Raw genomic sequence first — 27,467 nt, forward strand, 5'->3', positions numbered from 1 at the left:
TGCACATTCCCATAAAAGTACAATTTGCCTTTTGTATAACGTATAAATAAATGTTGTAGGAACAGTAATAGAATTATAGTGTTTGTGCAAAGGTTTCCCTTGGGCTGAGCATTAATACCTGTAGCAGAGTAAATGCTACGGACTGACCAGATCGAACTGATTAGATTCAGCTGGCCAATCAAGAAGCCTGAAAGCCTGGCTAGTTAGTCTATAGGAGGCGCCATCTCAGTGCATTGTGCCTGAGTCTGAGCTTTCAGCCAGCGCTACACATTAGAACTGCTTTCAGCTAACCTATTGTTTCTCCTACTCCCATGTAACTGGAGGAGTCCCAAGCCGGACTTGGATTTCTTACTATTGAGTGCTATTCTGATACCTACTGGGAGCTGCTATCTTGCTCCCTTCCCATTGTTCTGCTGATCGGCTGCTGGGGTGAGGGGGGATATCACTCCAACTTGCAGCGCAGCAGTAAAGTGTGCCTGAGTCTGAGCTTTCAGCCGGCGCTACACATTAGAACTGCTTTCAGCTAACCTATTGTTTCTCCTACTCCCATGTAACTGGAGGAGTCCCAATCCGGATTTGGATTTCTTACTATTGAGTGCTATTCTGATACCTACTGGGAGCTGCTATCTTGCTCCCTTCCCATTGTTCTGCTGATCGGCTGCTGGGGGTGAGGGGGGGGATATCACTCCAACTTGCAGCGCAGCAGTAAAGTGTGAGTGAAGTTTATCAGAGCACAGGTCACATGGGTGTGGCACCCTGGGAAATGAAGAATATGGCTAGCCCCATGTGACATTTTAAAATTAAATATAAAAACATCTGTTTGTGTTTTTGCCATGACAGTATTGCTTTAAGTACTGGAACCCACCCCATAATGACATATTTAGAAAGACATATAAAGTTTATTACCATTTCCGTTTATGATCTCATTTGTTGTTTGTTGCATTGCGCTGTGTGCTAGAAAAAAAAGAAACAAAAAGGTAAATCTTATATGAACTTTGCTTGTGCAGTAATTGTATTTCTTCTTTGTCCCTTCCATGTCAGTATGCATGGGCAGTATTGCCCCCACAGCTAGGAGGTAGGACCTATATACCAAAGCCAATCAAAATTAACCCTTACCTATAAGACCATGTGACTTCCTCCTCACCATTGTTATTTTTTGTCCTACTGAACAGGAGGTAGGATCTCCCTCCTCACCATTTTGTGATTTCACAGTTTGATTTTTCTTTTGTTTTTGTCATTTTATTTTATTTTTTACCTCTGTGTATACATAGAGGGATGATTCCCAGGTAATGGAGAAGATTTTACCTGATGCCCCAATAAGTAAGGTAAGCAAACTGTCACCTATTGGGAAGAAATGCAGGTGTGGGCATACCCATGGTCCTAGCCTTGTGCTAAAATAGCCCCCTGCTCTATTCCCATGTATGCACAGTATGCAAACAGCTGCTTAGTGGGAAAGTATACAGGCGTGGGTATTTCCACATTCCTGCCTGTGATCAATTAAGTCTCATTTTTCCTATGGTGTTTTGAGCCTTTGAAGACTGATATCAGACTACTGCTACTGCTGTAGCAGTATGGTGTCTCCTTTTCTCACAGGGAGTCTGAACCTTATAACCAACCCTTCCCCAGGGTTCTGACTGGAGTTTGCCTTTACCTACAAGCCAGTGTTTATCTTGTTAGGTGCTTGTATGCTTCTTGGGCTCCTTGTTATTGCTATTTCATATATGTAGAATTCCTTGTGAGTCAAATCTACTGTGCAGACACAGCAGGCATAGCAGCTCTTATTTCATCAGGGGCTTCCTGGTTTAACTGGGGTTTCTGCTGTGGCAGTGGTGTACCTTTTTCCTGCTTATTTTATCTCTGCAGGCCCTGGTTTGGTCTTTGGCTTAAAAGGCATTTTTTTCCTACCAGGTATGTAGTTCAACAACTCCTTTTTCTTTCTGGTGTGTTTACAGGTATATTTCTGTCTGCTAGCATGATAGGAGCCAACATTAGTAAATGTTTGATTGCTATGTGACTGTCATTTTGCATGACTGCCGGCTTTTGCTATGGCCTTTGCTTACGTGCCTGTTGGTCCTTGTCCTGGTTATGGCATCTGGTCAGCGTGGCCACTGGTCTTGGTCCCTGTTAGCCAGTTTTTTGCTATGTCTCTTGGCTTGCATGACTGATGTTCCTTGTTTTGGGCCTTGCTTTGTGTGCCTGTTGACCCTGGCTGTGATTATGGTTTTTGGTTTGCTTGGCCATTGGTTCTGTCTATGGCCTTTGCCTTACTTGGCTGCAGTTCCTGCTTATGGCTTCTGGCTCATCTGTCTACTGCCTCTGACCCCTGGCATCAGACTTTCTGCTATAGCCTTGGCTTGCTTGGCTGCTGATCCTTGTCATTGACTTTGCCTTGTGTGTCTGTTGGCCCTGATTATGGTCTTTGGCTTGTTTGGCTGTTGGTTGTGTTTATGGCTTTTGCCTCCCTTGGCTGCAGTTCCTGGTTATGGCTTTTGGCTTGCTTTGCTACTGCCTCTCACCCCTGGCAGCAGAATTTTTGCTATAGGCTTGCCTGCTGGTCCTTGTTTTGGACTCTGGCTTGCTTGTCTGCTGGTCCTTGTTGGCTTGAGCGGCCACTGGTCCTTGGTTTGGCCATTTTCTTTGCTTGGTCGCTGGCCCTGGTTCTGGCCTTGACTCACTTGGCTGCTTCTTCCGCTCTGGCTTTTAGCTCACTTGGCCACTGGTTCTGTCTTCTGGTTTGCTTGGCCATTTTTCCCAGTTCTGTCCTTTGGCTTGCTCGGCAGTGGGATCTGATTTTGGCCTTTAGCTTGCTTGCCCATTGGTTCCAGTTTTGACCTTTGGCTCGCTTGGCTGTTGGCTCTGGTTCTGGCCTTTGGCTTGCTTGGCCGTTGGTTCCAGTTTTGGCCTTTGGTCCTGGTTTGTGGCTCATTTGACCCCGGTTTTAGCCTTGGTTTGCTTGGCAACTAGCCCTGTTTTCTGTCCTTTGGCTCTCAGGGAGACTGGCCCTGGTTATGAACTTAGGCTCATAGGATGCTGTCAATTGTACATGAGGCTGCCAGTTTTGTTGTGGTCCTTGGCACAGGTGGCTGCTGGCCTTGGCTTTAGTCCTTGGCGTATATGGATGCCAGTCATGCTGTGGTCCTTGGTGCAGGCATGTGGTTGTCTGCCTTTGATATGGTCTTTGGTTCATGTCATGGTGGGCCTTGGCGCTTGTGGCTGTCTACCTGCTTTCTTGGCATGTGTGGGTGCTTGTTTTTCACCTTGTATTCCACTCCTTACTAGCAGTGGCTAGTTTGGGGACAGGTTTCTTTGCAGTTACAGTATCTGACCAGTGCATCAGTGGTTGCAGGTTTTAAGTTCTCTTGAAAGTCATGTATTGCAAGAACAGCGCTAGCTTATTGCTATTGCTTGTGTGCTAGCTGTCTTTCACTCTGGGGTCTTGCATGCAGGGATGGCAGTTGGCATGCCCACCAGTGCTTTTCTTGGCATGTTCACCAGTCCTTTGCTGGCAGGGTGTTTGGTTTGTCCACTGGTTGTTTAGCATGCATAGTATATGGCTCTTCTCTGACTTTCATGCAGGGTGGTTAGCTGGTGCATTGAGTATGGGCTGGCTGTGCACCAGTTGTTCCATGCATGATTTCCAGTTGATTCCAGTCATGTTATACTGGTTAGCTGATCTTCCATCTGCAGGTTGTGTACAGTACCTAAACCTGGCCCTAACATTGCTGATTAGGTAGCCTCTCAAAGTTGGTAGCTACAGTGAGTGGTAGGAAGTTGGGTTTCAACTTCCTTGTGATTCAGATTCAGATCTGTGCTTGGATTATCTTTTGCTGATCTCTGGTGGTTGTTGAGTTTGATGGCTGTCAACACCAATTTAAGCTGATAGCAATGTGCTTTGGAGCTAGATGCTTGTGGATCGCAATTATTTTTCTAGGGCCCCAGGTTAGTGCTAAGGATCGGGGGCATGGAGGCAGCTCTAGTGGATAATGCATCAGAGTTGTGGTTAACTGGTCGGTTGTTGCTGGGCTGGTAACACCAGTGAGCTGCCCAGTGCCAGAGTTATGATTGTCACCGTTTTCTTCTTGTTGGCTTAGGATCCTCCCGAGCCGGGTTTGGATGTTTATGGCAACCATAGTGTGGAAATCCCTCTGGTCCCTGAGAGGATTCTTGTAGCAGGGAATGGTCAGTTTTTTCTTGTGATGCTTGATTTTGTTTTTAGCATCTGTTGATATTATTATTCCCACCCCTTACTTTTTAGGGGCATGGCTTGGTAGATCCCATGCGTACTGACATGGAAGGGACGAAGAAGAAAATGAGAATTTCACTTACCTCTTATCGTAAATTCCATTTCTTCTAGTCCTGACATGTCAGTACGGGGTTTCCCATCCCAATTATTTGGTTCTTGTATTGCTTGGCAAATGTATAACAATGGTGAGGAGGAAGTCACATGGTCTTATAGGTAAGGGTTAATTTTGATTGGCTTTGGTATATACCTACCTCCTAGCTGTGGGGGCTATACTGCCCATGTGTACTGACATGTCGGGACTAGAGAAATGGAATTTACGATAAGAGGTAAGTGAAATTCTCATTTTTTGTGCTGGGGAAAAAAAACGCTCATTGACTCCAATGCAGTTTTGACAATTTATGATTTTTTCTTCAAAGTGAAACAGCCCCGTTCTATTAATAATTAGAAATATATAGTGATGGGCAAAATAATTTGACAGACATGGATTTGTGGTGAATTTCCATGTTTCACAGGTGAAACAGGCGTCAAAATTTGCTGTGTGTCAAAAAATTGTCATCCACGTAAAAAAAAATTGTGTTGCGCCTAAAGAAAATGACACATGTAAAAAAAAAATTGTGTGCTTCATTTCTTTGACGTGTGCATCAAACAATTGTTGGACATGTCAAAAAAAATGACACACACAACAATTTTTTAGATGCGCGACATTATTGGCATTTTGCAGATTTTTCTTTTCAAAGATTCGAGAATTTTGCAGGACAGATTCACTCATCACTAGAAATATACTATAATGCCAAGCAAGTAAAACCTGCTAAGTAAAATTGCATAAGGAATAGCGATGGGCGAAAAAAATTCGCCAGGCATGGATTTGCGCATTTCGGCATTGGGGATTTTTTTTTAAAAAAATGAGTGACAAAATTCACCGCGGAAAAGTTCGCCACTCGGCCAAAAATTGTTGCAAGTGTCAAAAGAATTGTCTCGCATTAAACTTGTTGCATGTCAAAAGAATTGTCTCTCGCATCAAAAAGAATTGTCTCGCGTCAAAAAGAATTGTCTCGCGTCAAAAAGAATTGTCTCGCGTCAAAAAGAATTGTCTCGCGTCAAAAAGAATTGTCTCGCGTCAAAAAGAATTGTCTCGCGTCAAAAAGAATTGTCTCGCGTCAAAAAGAATTGTCTCTTGCATCAAAAAGAATTGTCTCTTGCATCAAAAAGAATTGTCTCTCATGTCAAAAGAATTATCTTGCGTCAAAAAGAATTGTCTCTCTCATCACAAGGACTGTCTCTCATCCCAAGAATTGTCTCTCATCAAAATAATTGTCTTGCATTAAACTTATTGTTGCATGTCAAAAAGAATTATCTCTCGCGTCAAAAAGAATTGTCTCTCGCATCAAAAAGAATTGTCTCTCGCGTCAAACACATTGTCGCAGGCAACAATTCTTTTTCTGTCACGCAACATTTTTCCCTTTTGGCGAAGTTTTGATTCACTGAAAAATTTGCTATTCTTTCAAAAGATTCATGAAACGGCAAAAATCTCAGATTCAATCTCAGATTCACTCATCACTAATAAGAAACGAATGTTCTCACACAACTTTATTTATTAGCTTAAAGGTCCATTTATCAACACTCATCTTTGTGGTTTTTGAAACCAAGAATAAACTAATTTTCTCTAAAATTACAAATGCCAAGTGATTTATTAAAACAGCCTTTTTAAAAAATCATGAATGAAAAAAAAAACCATGGAAAAACGTGAAAAAATGTGAATTTTTGAAAAAAATTTCCCCCTACTGCAAAAACATAACTTTCGGATGTTATGATGTAACTTTCATTATGTTTTTGTAGTAGGGGGGAAATTTTTCCAAAGTCCCGTTTTCACGTTTTTCCATGTTTTTTTTTTCATTCATCATTTTTTTTTAAAAAGGCTGTTTTAATAAATATCCTTATGTTTTTGCAGTAGGGGGAAATTTTTTCAAAAAGTCTCATTTTTTTAACGTTTTTCCATGGTGTTTTTTTTTCATTCATGATTTTTTTTTTTAAAAAAAGGCTGTTTTAATAAATCACTTGGCATTTGTAATTTTAGAGAAAATTAGTTTATTCTTGGTTTCAATAAGTCACAGAGGAATTCCAAGACTATATAGTGGCAGAGTTTTATACATTGGTGGTCCCATTCTATTTAGTACCTGTATACATTTCTGTTGTAGTGTCGCTTTCAGTGAATGCTGTCTCTGGTATTGTGGTTCCTGTAGATTAATTTTTTAAAAAATTATATTTACTGTTAAGCAATATATTTGACATGAATTTTCAAAAGAATAAGAAAAAATAAAAAACCTGTAAATATTTCTGTTGTAATGTCGCTTTTAGTCTCTGGTCTCTTTGTCTCTGGTATTATGGTGACTGTAAAATAATTTTAAAAAAATTATATTGAGGGGCAGATTCATCAAAGTATAAGTTCGAATCCCGAAATGGGTAAAATTCAGATTGGATACGATAATTTCTGATGATCGGAAATGTCACGAAAATGCTTACGAAAAAATCCTATTAGTCATGATAATATCATATTGCCGATCCGAAAGTCACAAAATTTTCATATCTAAACAATCGTAAACGGTGTGAAAACCTTTCTGACATTGAACCTTCAGTGCATGATTTGGAAGCCTCCCATAAGCTCAATGGCACTCTGCAGCTCCAACCCGGCCCAAGGAAAGCCTCCCATAGGGCTCAATGGCACTCTGCAGCTCCAACCTGGCCCAAGGAAAGTCTCCCATAGGGCTCAATGGCACTCTGCAGCTCCAACCCGGCCCAAGGAAAGTCTCCCATAGGGCTCAATGGCGCTCTGCAGCTCCAACCCGGCCCAAGGAAAGTCTCCCATAGGGCTCAATGGCACTCTACAGCTCCAACCCGGACCAAGGGAAGTCTCCCATAGGGCTCAATGGCACTCTGCAGCTCCAACCCGGCCCAAGGAAAGTCTCCCATAGGGCTCAATGGCACTCTGCAGCTCCAACCCAGCCCAAGGAAAGTCTCCCATAGGGCTCAATGGCACTTTGCAGCTCCAACTCGGCCCAAGGAAAGCCTCCCATAGGGCTCAATGGCACTCTGCAGCTCCAACCCGGCCCAAGGAAAGCCTCCCATAGGGCTCAATGGCACTCTGCAGCTCCAACCCGGCCCAAGGAAAGCCTCCCATAGGGCTCAATGGCACTCTGCAGCTCCAACCTGGCCCAAGGAAAGTCTCCCATAGGGCTCAATGGCACTCTGCAGCTCCAACCCGGCCCAAGGAAAGCCTCCCATAGGGCTCAATGGCACTCTGCAGCTCCAACCTGGCCCAAGGAAAGTCTCCCATAGGGCTCAATGGCACTCTGCAGCTCCAACCCGGCCCAAGGAAATTCACAATACCGAAGCTTGAATGAATCTGAAACTTTCCTACTTGGTGCGACAAATACGATTTTGTCGCGTAAATTTTGTCGCGAAGTATGAAAAAGTCACACAACTTAAAAAAAAATTGCAGAAAATACGCACAGTGTGAAAACTTAGAAAAAATACAATTTTTTTGTATTTGATAAATGTGCCCCTTAGGGTTATGCAATATATTTGACATGAATTTTTAAAAGAATAGGAAAAAATAAAGTACCTGTATACATTTCTGTTGTAGTGTCGCTTTCAGTGAATGTTGTCTCAGGTACCGTGGTGCCTGTAAAATAATTTAAAAAAAATTATATTGAGGGGCAGATTCATCAAAGTATGAATTCGAATCCCGACATGGGTAAAATTCGGATTAGATACGATAATTTCTGATGATCAGAGAAAAAATTGCAGAAAATACGCACAGTTCTATAAATGAGAAAAACTACTATTATATATATTTTTTGTATTCAGACTCAATCATACGTTGATAAATGTGCCCCTTAGGGTTATGCAATATATTTGATATAAATTTTCAAAATAACAAGAAAAATAAAGTACCTGTATAGATTTCTGTTGTAGTGTCGCTTTCAGTGAATGTTGTCTCTGGTATCGTGGCGCCTTTAAAATAATAAAATAAAAAATAATATTTACCGCTTAATAACCGCCAATAAATTTGATGTTTTCAGAAGAATAGGAAAATATAATATATAAAGTACCTGTTTGTGTTTCGGTTGTGATACCACTTTCAGTGAATACAGTCTCTGGTGTTGTGCTCTCTTAAAAAAAAAAAAAAAAAGCAAAAAACTCAATTTTCACAATTTTACAAATTGTATTTTAGATACTGAACGTGGTTTCACGAGAACAGATAAATGGAATAATTAGCACCTGTAGGTGTTTCCCTTGTAAGGAATGCAGTGAATGAGTGAATTTTTTTTGCCAGGCATGGATTTGCAGCGTATTTCCACATTTTGCCATTGGCGAATTGTTTCTCCAAATCTCTGTGAAAATTTGCGTGGAAAAATTGTCATGCAATTTTTTTTGGTGCGTGTCAAATTGGGCGCGGTCGCATCAAAAAGGGTGTGGCTGTGTCAAATAAGGTGCGTCAACAAAAAGGCGTAGTTGCATCAAAATTGGGCGCGGTCGCTTCAAAAAAGCGCGGGTGACAAAAAATAGACACAGGCGACAAAAAAGACACGGACGACAAGAAAAATCGCACGACAAATGAGTTTCGCGAATTTTATGGCGAATCAAAATGGGACAGATTTGCGCATCACTAGCAGTGAATGTTGTCTCTGGTATTTTGGATAGTGATGCACAAATTCCTTCCCAAGGCATGGAGTCGACGCAAAATTTCCACATTTCGCCATTGGTGAATTTTTTTTGAAAAATTGCAGCAAAAATTTGCTGCAAAATTTTTTTTTTTATCAAGGCAAAAAAGTATGAGAGATAAAAATAAGTCACCAAGTTAAAAAAATGGCAAGAAAAAAATCAGGACAAAAAACTCACAGCTACAAAAAAAAAAAACGCCTATTGACTTTAATGCATTTGGAGTAAGAAAAAAAGTTGAGTGTAAAAATTTTATTAAGGAAAAAAGCACACACTTGATCAAGGCACACCACTGTGGAACTATAAAATTCAAATAAGTTGTATTTAATTCACTTTAAAAACGATTTTAAAAAAATAAATAAAAGAATAACCTTGTGTCTGTTCGAATTGATGTAGTATCAACTTCAATAGTTGTAAAGTATCAAAATAATGTAACAACTTAGGGACTAGGCTTTTCCTCTGCAATTGCTACTATATTATCAACAACTTTAGATATCTCCCCACTGGGAGTAAAAGTAATCACCCTGAGTCTCCCATTATCATCTACAACAGGGGTCGGGAACCTTTTTGGCTGAGAGAGCCATAAACGCCACATATTTTAAAATGTAATTCCGTGAGAGCCATACAATATGTTTGGCTGCGGGGCAAGGTAGGGTGGGTCCCAAGGATGCTGAATGCGATGCGGAGGAGGGCGTGGCCTGCGCTCGGCGGATAGAAGACTCGTTCTAAGGCTTAGAACACGTCTTCAATCCACTGAGCGCAGGCCACGCCCCCCCGTCATTTTTTGTTATTAAAGATTTGGCAGCGAGCCAGATGCAGCCATCAAAAGAGCCACATCTGGCTCCAGAGCCATAGGTTCCCTACCCCTGATCTACAATCTATGTATACCAATACAAGCCTGCGCTGACCTCCGTAATAGTTGTGCCCGACTTTCTGCTAAATAATTTATACTTACCGTTGGTGTTGATTTAACCACTGGTGGAATCAGAATCGGATCAGGTGTTAGCTGGATATAGTAGCTTGAACTACAACTCACTGGGTCCTTTATTTGGTTCATTTCTGATTTATTATATCATGAGAGTAGTGGAATGCCAAATAATCTATGAATGATATATTGGTTACTAAACCCCGACTTGATCCAGGGAGACTTTATCCTGTTAATACTTACCGATTGTAGATGATAATGGGAGACTCAGGGTGATTACTTTTACTCCCAGTGGGGAGATATCTAAAGTTGTTGATAATATAGTAGCAATTGCAGAGGAAAAGCCTAGTCCCTAAGTTGTTACATTATTTTGATACTTGTAACATACGAATCCGGTTTGTAACTATTGAAGTTGATACTACATCAATTCGAACAGACACAAGGTTATTCTTTATTTTAACCTTTCCTTTTCCCTTGTATGTTTTTTAAAATCGTTTTTAAAGTGAATTAAATAAAACTTATTTGAATTTTATAGTTCCACAGTGGTGTGCCTTGATCAAGTGTGTGCTTTTTTCCTTAATAAAATCAATTTGTGAATACATTCAAGTGCACCCACTCAGTAAGCTTTAGTGCGGGGTTCTCCCAAATTTTCGAGTGTAAAAATTTGACGTGCATAAAAATGTTGCGCATAAATTTCTTGCCGTTTCCTGAATTTTTCAGCAGTTTCCTGAATTTTTCGGCAAAGCAAAACCAGACAGATGTGTTCATAACTAATTGTGTAGCCTTTAAACCATGGTTTAATTATGTTTACCCTTTTATTATATTTTGAGCTCAAAAGAATTGGTAGAAGCCCACATTGTGGTTCTCCTGGTGTCATTTTCCTATCCATGTTATAGTCCTGTTCCCTTAAGGACTTATCTGACAAATATATCAGGGAGATACCAATATACAGTAGCTACCAGCCTGGCCACATGAAGAATTGCAGACCCAGTGGTTCTACGCAAGGGATCCCCAACCTTTCTTACTAGTGAGCCACAGTCAAATGTAAAAAGACTTGGGGAGCAACACAAGCAACATAAAAAAAAAATTTCTGTGGCAAATTTTGGCGCCCGTTTAGCAAAAAAAATCTGCCAATGGCGAAACACAGAAATTCACTGTGAATCCATGCCTGGTGAAAAACTTCGCCCATCACTATCCACTCAGGTAGAATAAGAGATGCTATAGATTTACAGGTAAAATTCAAAATAACATATCTGTTACATAGTCACAGTAGTGATGAGCGAATCTGTCCCGTTATGCTACGCCAAAAAATTCGCGAAACACATTTGGCGCGCAATTTTTTGTCATCCGCATCTTTTTTTTTTTTTATCGCCCACGCTTTTTTTTGTCTGACGTGCCCAATTTTGATATGAACGTGGCCAATTTGACACACAACGAAATTTGTTGATTCGCTGCAAATCCATGCCTGGTGAAAAAATTCACTCATCACTAATAGTCACATAATGGGGCAGATTTACTAAAACATCATCATTTCTAAAAATAAATTATTTCCCAATTTAACTAAATACGTTTTCCTGAATGTCTGATATTTACTAAAAAAAGTTGCAAGGAAAAATTGCTACGAGATCAAGTGGTAATAAAAAACCCAACTTTATTGAATTGTCACTGCAATAATTAGAAAAAGTTGGGATTTTCAGGCAAAACCCCTGTGAAATCTGTAAAGTTTTGAGACAGACAAAAATTCAAGGAAAGGGCAGGAACCTTCTACAGTACATGAACTTGGTAAATTTAATCTGGTAAATTGTCAAATTCAGATTTTTAGCCGCTTAGATGCATAGTAAATCTCAGATAAGTTGCAGCATTTGTTCTTTGTGACTTTTTTTTTTTTTTAAAAATACGAATCGAGTTTTAAAAAAAAATTGATGGTTAGTAAATTAGCCCCGGTGTATCATGAAATACTGTAAATAGTGATGAGGGAATCTGTCCCGTTTCGTCCAAAAAAATCAGCGAAATGGTAAAAAAATTTGTGAAACGCATTTGATGCAAAAAATTTTTGCCGCTCAGGTCTTTTTTGTCACCTGCGACTACTTTTTTGTCAGCCACTTTTTTGACATGATTGCACCTTTTTTTGACTCGACCGCACCCAATTTGATGCGACTGTGCCTTTTTTTCGACGTGACTACGCCCTTTTTTTTACACGTCCGTGCCCAAGTTGACGTGCGACAAAAAAATTTCCTTGCAACAAATTTTTCCATGGCGAATTTTCACAGAAGTTTCAATTCGCCAGTGGCGAAATGCGGAAATTTGCTGCGAATCCATGCCTGGTGAAAAAATTTGCTCATCACTAATAGAGATGTAGCGAACCTCACAAAAAAAGTTCGCGAACCCGTTCACGAACTTCCGCCAAAAAGTGCAAACTTTTGCGAACTTTGCGAACCCCATAGACTTCAATGGGAAGGCGAACTTTAAAACCTAGAAAAGCCATTTCTGGCCAGAAAACTGATTTTAAAGTTGTTTAAAGGGTGCCACGACCTGGACAGTGGCATGCAGGAGGGGGATCAAGGGCAAAAATTTTCCTGAAAAATACGTTGTTGACACAGCGTTGCGTTTTGTGCTGTAAAGGGCAGAAATCACACTACATTTCTAAACTTGTGTAATAAACTGCTTTAAAATGTCCGGCGTCTACATGCCAATCAAGTAGAGGTTACAGCCGGTTCACACGCAAAGACAAAACGCCGCAGTACTGGATACGGAATATATTATTGCTGGTGGAAAAACATCGCTCAGGTGATTTGATTGCAATGCAATGTCACTACTATGTGTAACGTGTTTGGTGCACTACTATGAATAACAGCAAACAGCACTGGACACGTTAAAGAACAGTAACTTAAATTAAAAAAAATAATAATAATAAAAAAATCTCTGGTTTGTGCTGGGGTGAACTACTAGGAGCAGCACACCAGTCCCCCACAGCTAGACTAATAGCACTCGGCTCTATAAATTACAGTAGCAAAGTAAAAAAACACAAATAAAAAAAAAATGATGTGAATGTGTGGTTGGTGCTTAGTGCACTACTATGAGCAGCACACCTGTCTCCAACACACACAGACGGAGCTGCAGTACACAATGAAAAGAAGAGTAACAGTAATCAGAAAATAAAAGCAGTGCTTACAAGGACTATTGGGTTACAGCAGATGAGATCAGCAGAACAGCTGCCCCCAGCAGTTACATACAGAGCAGTAGAAAGTAGATTACTAGTCAGCAAAGCTACCTAAACTGTCCCTCAAACCCCTGCACAGCTCTCTCCCTATGCTAACTCAACAAGCACACACAGGCAGAATGTAAAATGGCTGCTGGGCTTCGGTTTACATATGGAAGGGAGTGGTCCGGGGGTGGTCCAGGAGGGAGAGCTGCCTGATTGGCTGCCATGTATCTGCTGGCTCTGGGGTGAGAGGTCAAAATTTGGCTCCAACTAAGGCGAACCCAAAATTGTGAACTTCGCTAAAAGTTCGCGAACTTGCGAACACCCGATTTTCGTGCGAATTAGTTCTCCGGCGAACAGTTCGCTACATCGCTAATCAAAAACTGTAAACAACGAATGGGACCTTCACTAAGAACCCAGCTATACAATATAACTAAATAATATAATAAAAACCTTTAAAAAATATGTTTGCTTATATACTGGACATTCATAAATTTCATAGGAATATAAGAATATTTTGAAACAAGTACCTGGAATTGCACTGTCAGTGGCTGTTGTCTCTTGCAATGTGGTATCTTAAAAATAAAAACAAATGAATTTAAAGAAATTATGGGTCAGATTTACTATATATAAAAATATCGAGTTTATTTATCGAGTTATATGGCACAGACATGGGGATAAAGGGACAGACTTGTTCAGTGCTGGGAAACTGTGCTTATTGCTCCCAACTCCAATTGCAGGAACAGAGAACAGGGAGCCGGATTTACTCACATCAGCTGGGATTCTCGTTGGGGGATTATTTTACATATTAATACATATTACATATTAATACAACTGGTCAACACTTACCGGGAAAGCCCCTCCCCTCTGCTCCCATCAGAAGGCCCCTCCCCAAAGCTTTAAAGCCCAACCCTACCTCCACTCTGGTGTCTTTTTTGTCCTTCTGCCTCACTTTTTGTTTTGCTCCCATTGGAAGGAAATTTTTCTTTTTAGCCTTGGGGAAGCATTAGGGCTGCCTGAAAGCATCCTAGGGACTGGGGGGTTTGGTCCTTGAGATCTTTGATCCCCCCACCCCCCCACCAGTCCTTGATGTCTGGGCTCTGAGATCAGTAGGGCACAGTGGTGCTATGGCAGGTATCACTTGTTTGTCCTTGATCTATGTGCCCTCCCAGGCAGCAGTTAGCAGGTCTGGGGGCAGGTTCCTCCCATCTGTGTGCCCTACTGGGCCGGCTTATGAAGCGCCCGGCGGTAGTGGTGTGTGTGGCCCCTACGCTCCTCTTCATTTTTACAGATGGGAGAGGGAGGTGGCAGTTAGCTTAGCATCAGGAGATGCAGACTTAATTAGCGGCCTGAGCCTTATGGCCTCCTTTCCTTATTGCCCCAATACTGGGGAATCATTTCTTTCTTTAAATGGAGGATTCCAGGTTTCAGAGCCAGCTGCCTTCCTCACAAGTCCAAGGTTGGTTTAGTCCTTTATTTTCTGGGTCTTCACTTCCTGTTTGGTGCCCTTATTTTAGAGCATGCAAATGAGTCAAAGGTTCTAGATCCAATCTACATGATGAAATCTATTATCCTTTTCAGGGTGTATCCTCATGGGTAAGAGGTATTAGTGCATCTCTGCAAATGTTAGTTTGGTGGGCATGTAATATGGTTGGACCCCCATTCTATGGTGTGCAGATCCCGTAGTACCATCCAAATTATGTTTGGGCAGGGTATCAGGGGTATAGGATAGGGATCAGTTTCAGCCTTGCCTAATGCTTGCTCCATGCTGCTTCCTCACAGAGGCAGGTACTGCTCACTTCCAGTGGTGGCATGTAGTCTCTGGGGGTTAGTATCTGCAAACCATTTGTTAATAATGTGTGGTAGGTATAAAACTGGCCACTTGGTAGGCTTTTGTCTAGGGTACCATCTTAGAGCCTACAGGACCGACAAGGCTCTTGACTGGTTGGATTTGGTGGGTTATTCTCCCTGGGTCTATCATGTTTAGCTAGATGATTCCCCACATGACTCCTGGCACGGTGCATGCGTTTTGGGGTCTAGGACATGGGCAGGCCCTTATGCACTCTGTAGACATCAGGGGGAGAGACATAGTATCTACAAGATGTATATGTTTGCAGGGGAATACAAGATGGCTAGCTGTAATAGCTTGTTCTGGTCTGATACTTGTAGAATGTCATTGACTTTCTTTTCCTCAGGTGTTTACTACTTTAGCTGTTTCCAGTAGGGATCGCTAAGAGAACACATTATTACAGGTGTGCTGGTAAATAGTGGAAGTGAGAAGACCTTCTGGTCTGTAACTATCCTCCTTCCTTATCGGTAAGTGTTTGGTCCACTTTCCCCAGATGTGGGTCGGTATCATTACTTTGCCTTTTTATAGAGTTCTAGTCCATTCTCTGGCGATTCACATGGCTCATTCCTCTTCTATTTCAATACAGATTCCTGGGCAGATTCAGAGTTCACAGGTTTATACCAGGTATTTGTTTCTACATCCTACGGTGGGGTTTTCACTTGGTTTGGGATGTATCTGGAATAGATTCATATTATGGGATACAGACTTCCTTCCTTTGAGGAACTCTTACCCTCCCAATTAGGGATATTAGCTTGCTATGTTGTTGACATGGAGTGGCCAGGGAAAATTGTATTATACTCACTGTGATTTTCCTTTCCAGGCCACTCCACGTCAAGGTTCCCACCCTTTTTCAGTAGTTTCAAGAAGCTCATTACTAGACACCGGAGTGGGGTTGGATTGGTCTTTTAAAGCTTTGGGGAGGGTCCTTTTGATGGGAGCAGAGGGGAGGGGCTATCCAGGTAAGTGTTGACATGGAGTGACCAGGAAAGGCCCAGGAGGTGCCTAGGCCCTGGTGGAATGGGCCCTTATGTGGGGGGGGATGACGTCTTTCCACGGGCAATTTATGCCCTATGTATGGTTTCCCGAATACAGGGGGAAATGGTTGCTTTTGATGCTGGATGGCCTTTTTGGGGACCTAAGGGTAGAATGAACAAGGAATTGGAGGGTCAAAGCTCCTTGGTACGGTGCAGATAGAATTTCAGCACCCTTACTGGGTCCAGGGAGTGTAGAGCCCTTTCCTTAGGAGAGGATGGTAGCGGGCAAAATGAAGGGATGGTGATATCCTGGTTGATGTGGAATGAGGAAACCACTTTAGGGAGAAATGTTGGAAGAGTTCTGCGGACTGCTTGGTCCAGGTGAAATATCAGATAGGGATACTGGTGGGATAAGGCACTGATTTCTGAAACTCTGCACGCTGCTGCTATTGCCAGGAGGAAGATGGTCTTCCATGTGATCTAGATCAGTGGGATGGTCGCCAGGGGTTCAAAGGGTGGACCCTGTAGCACCGAGAGGACTAGATTCAGGTCTTATAGTGGAGAATGGAATGGTGGGTGTACCCCCTGGATGAAGGTCATAACATCAGGTATAGTAGCCAAGCGTCATTGGAACAGGACTGACAGCGCTGAGATCTGGGCCTTAAGGGAGCCCAGAGAGAGACCCTTGCTCATTCCTTCCTGTAGAAAGGAGAGAAGTCGAGGAACCAAAAATTCCTGGTAGGGCAGTTGAGCTGTATCACACCAGGACTTGTAGACCTTCCACACGCGGTGATAGGCTCTGGAAGAGATTGGTTTCTGGGCCGCCATCATAGTTTGGATAGCCTCCAGGAAAAAACCCTTGTTTTGGAGCACTAGGGACTCAATAGCCATGCCATCAAATTCAGGAACTCCGGATTGGGGTGACAGATGGGACCCTGTGTGAGGAGGTCCGGACGTTGAGGTAGACGCCAGGGGTCTGCCTTGCTGAGGGCGACCAGGTCAGTGAACCAGGCCATTTTGGGCCAGTTGGGAGCCACTAGGATTACTCGAAGTCCCATTCGGCTGTTAGCACGTCTACTGCAAAGGCCTGTGGATCGTGGCACCGGGCCATAAATAGGGGAACTTTGCGGTTCTGCTGGGAGGCCATGAGATCCCAGAGGTCCACAATGCTCTGGAAGATGATGGGGCAGAGTACCCCTTCTTCTGGATCGAGCCGTTGCCTGCTTAAGTAGTCTGCTTGCCAGTTTTCAAGGCTGGGAATGTAAACCGCTGACAGCCATACGTCTCTTGATTCTGCCCATACCAGAATTTTGGTGACTTCCCTGAAGGCTCAACGGCTTCCAGTGCCTCTCTGATGAACAGGTAAGCCACTGTGGTGGCGTTGTGGGATTGGACCTTGATTGCTTGTCCCACAAGCTGGTTCTGCCAGTGGTACAGCACTAGCCTGACTGCCCTGATTTCCAGGATGTTGATTGGGAGGTGGGCTTCTGAGGCTGACCAAGTGCCCTGTGCTGCTGACTGATGCAGGATGGCTCCCCACCCTGTGGGTAGATGGGAAGAGTTGATCCACCAGGCTATGCAGACCTTGGTGCTGGGCAGCAGATGGAATCTCTGAAGGAGACTCTTCTGCTTCCAATGGTCTAGGATGTTTCACTGCAAGTCCCTGAGGTGAAACTGAGCAAAAGGTACTGCCTCGATGGAGGAGACCATAAGCCTAGAACCTGATTGGAAAACCAAATAGAAGGATGAGGTGTCTGGATTAGGCATCCCTTGAGGTCTTGAATTTTGGTGATCTTCTCTGGAGGAAGAAATACCCTCTGCTCTGCTGTGTCAAAGATCATGCCCAGGAAGGGCATGCGGTGAGATGGTATGAGACGAGGCTTGGTGGTATTAATCTTCCACCCTAAGGAGGTAAGGGTGCTCGTGACCACTGCCAGTTGAGATGTGGCTGCTTAGAAGCATGGAGCCTTGAGCAGTAGGTCATCCAGGTGTAGAGTAATGGACACCCTTTGAGATCTCAGGTAAGCTGCGGCAGCCGCCATGATCTTGGTGGATGTAGGTTTAGATCCTTTGGGATTAGGGATGTAGCGAACCTCGCAAAAAAAGTTCGTGAACCCGTTCGCGAACTTCCGCCAAAAAGTGCGAAAGTTTGCGAACTTTGCGAACCCCATAGACTTCAATGGGAAGGCGAACTTTAAAACCTAGAAAAGCCATTTCTGCCCAGAAAACTGATTTTAAAGTTGTTTAAAGGGTGCCACGACCTGGACAGTGACATGCCGGCGGGGGATCGAGGGCAAAAATGTCTCTCAAAAATACGTTGTTGACACAGCGTTGCGTTTTGTGCTGTAAAGGGCACAAATCACACTACATTCCTAAACTTGTGTAATAAACTGCTTTAAAAAGTCCGGCGTCTACATGCCAATCAAGTCGTGTAAAGGTTACGGCCGGTTCACACGCAAAGACAAAACGCCGCGTTTACTGCAATGAAAAAAAAACGCAAAAAGCTTTAATGATACCGTCAAGTGAGCGAATAATAGTTTTTACTAGTTGCTTGTCACCTCCAGGATGTTCGTCCTGTCGGTGGGAATATTTCTGTAGTGGTGTGTTTAGCAGTCACCGTGCTTGTGCGCACGTGCATGGTCAGGCAGAGGTAATTCAATGTACAGTGAAGTGAACCAAAAAACACTGATTCTGCAGTGTGGGCCCAGTTTTGTCCTACTTTATTGATCACCTGTGGTGACCATAAAAGATACAATTTTGCCGCTGTTGCCGCACAACCATTCCCCAGGCGGAACCTTTAAAAAAACTAAGATAGCGTACCAAGCACAGAGGACAGAAAAAATATGTTAGATAAATGATATCACAACCATTCCCAAGGCAGAACCTTTAAAAAATCTAAGATAGCGTACCAAGCACAGAGGACAGAAAAACTCAGGATTTACCTGTCCAAAAACTTTGGCTTAAAATGAAACCAGTAGGATTTGCACCCTAGTTTGTACGGTGGTGGAGGAGGATGCTAAAGGACAGCTGTGTGTGGAGTCATGCGGCGTGCAGAGAAGGACAGCTGCATGGGGAGTCAGAACAAGTCTTCCGGCGTGCAGTAACCCTCCGAGATCCATTCCTCATTCATTTTAATAAAGGTCAGGACACTTGAGGCGGGGCAAGACAAGAGGTTTATGGCAAATTGTGACAGCTCTGGCCACAGATCAAGCCTGCGCACCCAGTAGTCCAGGGGTTCATCGCTCCTCAGAGTGTCGATATCTGCAGTTAATGCCAGGTAGTCCGCTACCTGCCGGTCGAGGCGTTCTCTGAGGGTGGATCCAGAAGGGTCCTGGCGCTGCCTTGGACTGAAAAAACTTTGCATGTCTGACATTACAGAGTGGCCAAAGTGCATTGTCCTTGCAGGTGTGCTCGTGGGAGGATTACCGGCACCTCTGCCCCTGGAATGTGGAGTGACATCACCCTTAAAAGCATTGTACAACATGTTTTGCAGGCTGGTTTGGAAATGCAGCATCCTTTCGGACTTGTGGTACATTGGTAACATTTCCGCCACTTTATGCTTGTAACAAGGGTCTAGTAGCATTGCCACCCAGTACAGGTCCTTCTCCTTAAGCCTCTTGATACGGGGGTCCTTCAACAGGCATGACAGCATGAAAGACCCCATTCTCACAAGGTTAGATGTAGAGGTATCCATCTCCCCTTCCTCGTTATGAAGGACTACGTCGTCATCCACCACGGTCTCCCCCCCCCAGCCACGTACAAGACCAGGGGTCCCCAAAAGGTGACCACAAGCCCCCCAGGAAGCCTGCTCCTGTTGGGCTTCTGCCTCCACAAAGCCACCTTCCTCCTCCACCTTCCTGACTCCACTTCTGACACCTCTCCCTGCATTGCATCATCTGTCACTCATCGCACGGCATGCTCCAGGAAGAAAGCAAAGGGTATTAGGTCGCTGATGGTGCCTTCGGTGCGACTAACCATTTTTGTGACCTCATCAAAAGGGCGCATCAGCCTGCAGGCGTCGCGCATAAGCACCCAGTAACGGGGGAAAAAAATCCCCAGCTCTGCAGATCCAGTCCTACCACCCAGTTCAAATAGGTATTCGTTGATGGCTCTTTGTTGTTGCAGCAGACGTTCAAACATCATTAGCATGGAATTCCAGTGAGTCTGGCTGTCACAAATTAAACGCCGGACTGGCAACTTGTGCCACCGCTGAATGTCAGCAAGGCGTGCCATGGCTGTGTAGGAACGTCTGAAATGGCCAGACACCTTCCTGGACTACCTGAGAATGTCCTGCAATCCTGGGTACTTCGAGACAAACCGTTGGACTATCAAATTTAGAACATGTGCCATGCAGGGCACATGTGTTAAATTGCCCAGTCTCAGTGCTGCCAACAGATTGCTTCCGTTGTCACACACCACTTTTCCGATTTTCAGTTGGTGTGGGGTCAGCCACCGATCGGCCTGTGAGTGCAGAGATGACAGGAGTGCAGACCCGATATGGTTTCTGCTTTCCAGGCACGTCATGCCCAAGACAGCATGACAACAGCGTACCTGGCACGTCGAATAGCCTATGGGGAGCTGGGGGTGCACAGGTGTGGAGGAGGACACAGCAGCAGAGGAGGAACAAGCCGAGGAAGAAGCCAAGTTAGAAGACGAGTTAGAAGATGAGTTAGAGAGCAAAGGAGGAGTAGAGGTGGTGGCAGACCCGCATGCAACCCGTGGTGGTGACACCAACTCCACTGTTGTTGAACCATACATTCCCTGCTTCCCAGCCATCACCAGGTTCACCCAGTGGGCAGTGTAGGTGACATACCTGCCCTGATCATGCTTGAGGACCATGTGTCAGTAGTCATTTGGACCTTTGCCCCGACACTAAATGACAGAGATGCGGTGACTTGGCTCTGCACATGTTGGTACAGGTGTGGTATTCCCTTCTGTGAAAAAAAATTGCGGCTGGGTACCTTCCACTGCGGTGTCCCAATTGCTACAAATTTGTGGAAGGCCTCAGAGTCCACCAGCTGGTATGGTAAAAGCTGGCGGGCTAAGAGTGCAGACAATCCAGCTGTCAGACGCCGGGCAAGGGGATGACTCGGAGGCATTGGTTTCTTATGCTCAAACATGGCCCTCACAGAAACTTGGCTGGGGGCAGATGAGCAGGAACTGGTGGTCAAGGTGGAAGGCAGAGTGGAGGGTGGTTGAGACGGGTCAAGGACAGCAGAGGTAGAGCAGTAAGATGCTGGACCAGAAGGAGGGTGGCTTTGAGTTTGGCTGCTGCCTTTGAGGTGTTGCTCCCATAGTGCTTTGTGTTTGGCGTTCATGTGCCTTTGCATAGCAGTTGTACCTAAGTGGGTGTTGGGCTTCCCAAGACTCAGTTTCTGACTGCACTCATTGCAAATTACAGCGCTTTTGTCAGAGGCACACACATTAAAAAAATGCCACACTGCTGAGCCTTTTGATGCGGGCTTTCTAGCAGTAACAGTAGAAGTTGGCGGGTGCGTTGGCTGGCTGACCACAGGTGCCGATTCATGTTGTTGCCCTACTGTTCCCTGGGAGCTGTCCCTGCTTCTTCTAAGTCTTATTCTCCTCCTGCCTCTCTGACTCTCCGTCTCTCCATCTGAACTATCCTCCTCTTGCTCTCTTCTTGTGGGCACCCACAAAACATCAATCTCCTCATCATCATTCTCCTCAGATGCATCAATTTCTTCTGACAGCTCACAGAAGGCAGCAGCAGCGGGGACCTCATCACACCTTATGTCCATCTCTGTTGTGTTGCCTGCCTGAATTATGATATCTGGTGTAACGTCCTCATCTCCTTCATCTTCTTCTGGCAGTAATGGTTGCACATCACTCAGTTCAACAAACTCATGTGAAAACAACTCCTCTGACTCCAGTGAAGAAGGGGCGGCGGTGGTGGAGGAAGTGGTACGTGGGTGCCCATAGCAGAGGAGGATGAGGATGTTGTGGCAAAGTTAGAAATGGTAGAGGATGGGGTGTGCTGTGTAAGCCAGTCAACTACCTCTTCAGCATTTTTGGAGTTCAGGGTAAGTGCCTTCGGAACACTGGTCGATTTCCTAGGGCCACAGGATATCATAGCAGCACGGCCCCTAGTGCCTCTGCGTGGCGGCCTGCCTTTGCCTGGCATTTTTTTTTTATTTTTACAAAACAACAACAACTTGGGTGATGTTTCTGGACACGGAATTATTATTGTTATTTAGACAGAATGTGAAAAAGCTCACACAGCTAGGTGGCACTTGGTTGAAGAAGACACTGGGCAACAAGGCCTGCAATGGCAAAGTATACAGTAGTGGATATAGTATTGCTGGTGGAAAAACGTCACTCAGGTGATGTTTCTGGACACAGAATTATTACTGTTATTTAGACAGAATGTGAAAAAGCTCACACAGCTAGAGGGCACTTGGTTGGAGAAGACAGTGGGCAACAAGGCCTGCAATGGCAAAGTATACAGTAGTGGATATACAGTAGTATTGCTGGTGGAAAAATGTCACTCAGGTGGGTGTTTCTGGACACGGAATTAATATTGTTATTTAGACAGAATGTGAAAAAGCTCACACAGCTAGAGGGCACTTGGTTGAAGAAGACACTGGCAACAAGGCCTGCAATGGCAAAGTATACAGTAGTGGATATAGTATTGCTGGTGGAAAAACGTCACTCAGGTGGGTGATGTTTCTGGACACGGAATTATTATTGTTATTTTTAGACAGAATGTCTAAATAAATATCTAAATATCTATATCTAATATATATATCTAATATCTAAATAATAAGATTAAAAAAAATAATAATAATAAAACAAAAGTGATCTCTGGTTGGTGCTGGTGGTGAACTACTAGGAGCAGCACACCAGTCCCCAACACAGCTAGACTAATAGCACTGGGCTCTATAAATTACAGTAGCAAAGTAAATTAAAAAAAAAATGATGTGCATGTGTGGTTGGTGCTGCTGCACTACTATGAGCAGCACACCTGTCTCCAACACACACAGACGGAGCTGCAGTACACAATGAAAAGAAGAGTATCAGTAATCAGAAAATAAAATCAGTCCTTACAAGGACTATTGGGTTACAGCAGATGATCAGCAGGGCAGCTGCCCACAGCAGCTATATACAGAGCAGTAGAAAGTAGATCACTAGTCAGACTCAGCAAAGCTACCTAAACTCTCCCTCAAATCCCTGCACAGCTTCTCTCCCTACGCTATCTCTTCAAACACACATAGGCAGAATGTAAAATGGCTGCTGGGCTTCGGTTTATATATGGAAGGGAGTGGTCCAGGGGGGGTGGTCCAGGAGGGAGAGCTGCCTGATTGGCTGCCATGTATCTGCTGGTCTGGGGTGAGAGGTCAAAATTTGGTTCCAGCTAAGGCGAACCCAAATTGCAAACATACGCGGAAAGTTCGCGAACTTGCGAACACCCGATGTTCGCGCGAATTAGTTCACTGCGAACAGTTCGCTACATCCCTATTTATGAATTAGGTAAAGATAAGCCATGAAATTAGTGTGCACAAGGTATATTTGGGGGTCTCTAAGTGCCATGTGCTTTGATAAACCTATGTACAGTGGGCATCAAACTGTTCAGTAGACCTGTGGGGTTCATATTTAGGGTGTTTTATCTTGGTACCTAATGACCTGTAGAAAATAAGATGCTGCATAGGGAAAGTTTTGAGGTGATTTTTGGAAATGCCATAAAAATTGTCAAACTTAGGAAAGCTTTGTGGCTTGGTACTTTAGAGTAGAAAGACATGGGTACCCATTTTAGATTCGGGGGAATGTGTACATTCCAAAAATATATGACTTTCTGGGGTGAATTTAGTTTTTACTAGCGTTATCCCACATATAATGATGCAAATGTGTTGATTTTGCAGAAGCTGAAATGACAGAAATGACAGATCATAGGGGGGTATGTTCACATTGGGGCCCCTACATGCCACATACTTAGGTAAACCTATACATATTGGGCATCAAACTGTTCAGTGGACCCCTGGCTTTCAAATTTAGGGTGTTGTATCTTGGTACCTAATGATATGTGAGAGATAAGATGCTGGAAACTGGAAGCTTTGATTTTTGGAAATGTTATCAAAATTGCCAACTTTAGGAAAGCTTTGTGGCTTGGTACTTTGTAGTAGAAAGACATGGGTACCCATTTTAGATTCGGCGGAATGTGTACTTTCCAAAAATATATGACTTTATGGGGTGAATGTACTATTTACTAGTGGTATCCCACATATAATGATGTAAATGTAGATTTTGCAGAAGCTGAAATGACAGAAATGACAGTACATATGGGGGTATGTTCACATTGGGGCCCCTACATGCCACATACTTAGGTAACCCTATACATATTGGGTATCATACTGTTCAGGGGACCCCATGCGTTCATATTTAGGGTGTTTTATCTGGTTACTTTATGAGCTGTAGGAGATAAGATACTATAGACTGGAAGCATTGAAGCGATTTTTAAAAAATTTCACAAATTTTGATAAAAACCAATAACTTTAGGAAAGCATTGCAACTTGTTAGTTTGGAGTAGACAGACAGTTCTTCCTATTATGGATTCCCCAGAATCTGTTCTTTCTAAAAATGTATAATTTTCTGGTATAAACCTTCTGTTAGTGGAATATTTGGCCTTGAAATCTAAAGTATGCAGCTTTCTGGAGCAGTGCTTTGGGAATTTGGTAGTGTACTGCTGGGAGTTTTTGACATATACAAGTGAGAAATCTCCATAAAACTATATATATTTGGTATTGGCACGTTCAGGAGACATGGGACTTTCCAAATCAGGTGTATTTTCATGCATAAAATAATTTTTGCTTCTGGTATATGTGTTTACATTATGAAAAATATTACTTTTTTTCATTTTTTAGACATTTAGAAGCCTATATCTTGTTACAGAATTGGAATTACACAAAAATTCTACCATATTTTAAAAGCTTAAGTTGTCCTGAAAAAAACAATATATTGTTTTCCTGGGTAAACTAAAAGTCCTCCTGAGGAAAGGCCCCTAAAGTGAAATAGTGCAAAATGTTCAAAAACTGTCTGGCAGTAGAAGTTCCGCTTTGTCCAAAACGGCTGGCAGTGAAAGGGTTAAAGGGCACCTATCGGTGGAAAATTGTTTACCCTGGTTCTTTTTCTATTGTTCACTATTCACATCCAGAACTATTTATGTTTTTAGTGAGAAATAACAATGTCCTCTCTATTCTGTATAACTATATACATATTGTTTAGAAAAGTAATATTGATATATACATACTGTAAGCCAGACAAGTTAAACCTGGCATGCTTTTTGTCAGTCTAAAAAGTCACAAAATTTTTGAACGCTTAAATTTTTTCGAATTATCTCGGAATTTTTTGAGAAAAGAAATGAAACAACAATATACTGTCAAAACCCCCCACTAATGGCAATACTAGAAATGCTGTAAAAAAGGCCCATTGACTGCAATGCATTCAGCAACAGTTTGGCAAAATTTCACCATTTCATTAATTTTTTGACTAAACAGGCCGATTTTGCTTGTCCGGAAACATTTAGGCTTATGCCAAGGTATGAAAAAACAGCCAACTGAGTCAGTAATACCCTAACAATGGAGGAGTACAGGTTGGGCATCAATAATCCTTATAATACACAGTGGGATCCTAAATGAGGCAGCAGCTTTACTTCTCCTTTGAAGTCAATAATTTCTTTAAGAATCTCCTTATTCTAATCAGTCCAATTGCAAAATCCTGCTAAATTGCTGCTTTTTGTATCATTAGGCAACTGGACTGTTTTAAACATCACAGATCCAATAGTCTACAGTAGTGATGAGCGAATCTGTCCCGTTACGCTTAGCTGAAAAATTTGTGAATCTTTCAAAAGATTCGTGAAACGGCGGAAAATTTGCGAAACGGCGAAAATGTCACACGTAAAAAAAAAATTGTCGCCCGCGGCTATATTTTCGTTGCGTGGCTATTCTTTTGTCACCCACGGCTATTCTTTTGTCGCGTGCCTATTTTGTCACCCACGGCTATTCTTTTGTCGCGTGCCTATTTTGTCACCCGCGGCTATTCTTTTGTCACCCGCGGCTATTCTCTTGTCGCGCAGCTATTTTTTTGTCACCCACGTCTATTCTTTTGTCACCCACAGTATTACATACATTATTATATTCTTTATCAATAGAGAGAAACCCAGAACAGTTCTGACATTTCTTTTTTCTTCAAATAACTTTGGAATAGACTATTTTATGGCCAATATCATAGGGGGTAGATTTACTAAAACTCTAACATTACCCATTCTTTTTGATTTTTTTTTTAAATTTGACTAAACTCATTTCCACGAATGTCTGACATGTACTTAAAAATCTTAGCTGAAAAAAAGACAGATTGGGGATAAACGTTGCCGAAATTGTGACTTTTTTTGAATCGTCACCCCGGAAACTAGGATTTTTGATCAGAAATGTTCGTGTTTAATCCAAATTTTATCCATTTTGGGATTCAAACTCATACTTTGATGAATCTGCCCCAAAGGGGGCATTTACTAACTGTAGGATTTTTTTTCTTTTTCTGGTTGAGATTTTTAGCGGGAAAAAAATTGCAACTTTTTCAAGATTTACTACGCATGCAAACGCCTAAAAATCTGAATTTTGACCAATTGCCAGCTAAAACTTGCTGTAGAAGCCAATGGCAGAGGTCCCTTCCATTTCCTGAAAGATCCTTCTTTTTTGTCACCAGCATCTATTTTTTTTTTATCGTCCGCGCTTTTTTGACTCGACCGCGCTTTTTTTGACGTGACTGCGCCTTTTTTTTTGCGACTGTGCCCTTTTTTATGCGACTGCGCCCAATTTGACACACAACAAAAAAAATCCGTGCAACAAATTTTTCCGCGCCAAATTTTCACGGAAGTTTCGCAAATGCCGAAATGTGGAAATTCGCTGCGAATCCATGCCTGGCCAAAAAATTCGCTCATTGCTACTGGCGAATAGTTGAATTCAGATTCTTTAGCCATTTGGACACATAGTAAATCTCAAAAAAGTTGCAACTTTTTTTTCCCGCTAAAAATGCAGAAAAAGAAAAAAATCCAACAGTTAGTAAATGCCCCCCTATGGGACAGATTTATCAAAACACGAGTTCAAATCCCGAATGAGAAAAATTCGGGTTCGAAACAAAAATTTCTGAAGATCGCAAATATCACGAAAATGCTTACAAAAAAATCATATCAGTCACGATAATATCGTATTATCGAAAGTGACAACATTTTTGTACGGAACAATTGTAAACAGCAGCAAAACCGATCAGATTTTTTCGTGCTAAAAATACGAAAAAGTCGTGCACGCTACGCAAAAGTCGCAAAAAATACGATTGGACCGATTGAACGAACGCTCGGAGCGTTCGTGGATAAGTAAATGTGCCCCTAAATTTTGAGTAAGTTATGAAAAAAGTTGTATTGCCTGTTCAAAATGGTCTTGTATTACGTATGGGGGTAAATGGTTATTACTTTATATATAGTATATATATGTTTATAACATATAAATACTGTATACTGGGCATACAAATACCTCATAAGAATAGAGAGA

General features: G+C 42.8%; 1 protein-coding gene across 2 annotated transcripts in view; it reads right to left on the reverse strand.

Moving 5' to 3' along the window:
• LOC100485083 (mucin-4-like) overlaps positions 1–27,467 on the reverse strand; it is a 75,296-nt gene that overhangs the window by 42,241 nt on the left and 5,588 nt on the right. Inside the window, exons 4-10 of one of the 2 annotated variants that reach the window (XM_031905823.1) lie at positions 13,620–13,664; positions 8,353–8,412; positions 8,195–8,254; positions 7,863–7,922; positions 6,566–6,631; positions 6,418–6,477; positions 907–954 (exon numbers count right to left, since the gene is read on the reverse strand). In XM_031905823.1, coding sequence (XP_031761683.1) covers positions 907–954; positions 6,418–6,477; positions 6,566–6,631; positions 7,863–7,922; positions 8,195–8,254; positions 8,353–8,412; positions 13,620–13,664 — 399 coding nt within the window. The remainder of the gene's footprint in view (positions 1–906; positions 955–6,417; positions 6,478–6,565; positions 6,632–7,862; positions 7,923–8,194; positions 8,255–8,352; positions 8,413–13,619; positions 13,665–27,467) is intronic. The other variant, XM_012954018.3, reaches the window with a different exon arrangement.

The sequence above is a fragment of the Xenopus tropicalis genome, chromosome 7, assembly GCF_000004195.4.
Source record: "Xenopus tropicalis strain Nigerian chromosome 7, UCB_Xtro_10.0, whole genome shotgun sequence".
In the NCBI taxonomy this organism is placed as follows: domain Eukaryota; kingdom Metazoa; phylum Chordata; class Amphibia; order Anura; family Pipidae; genus Xenopus; species Xenopus tropicalis.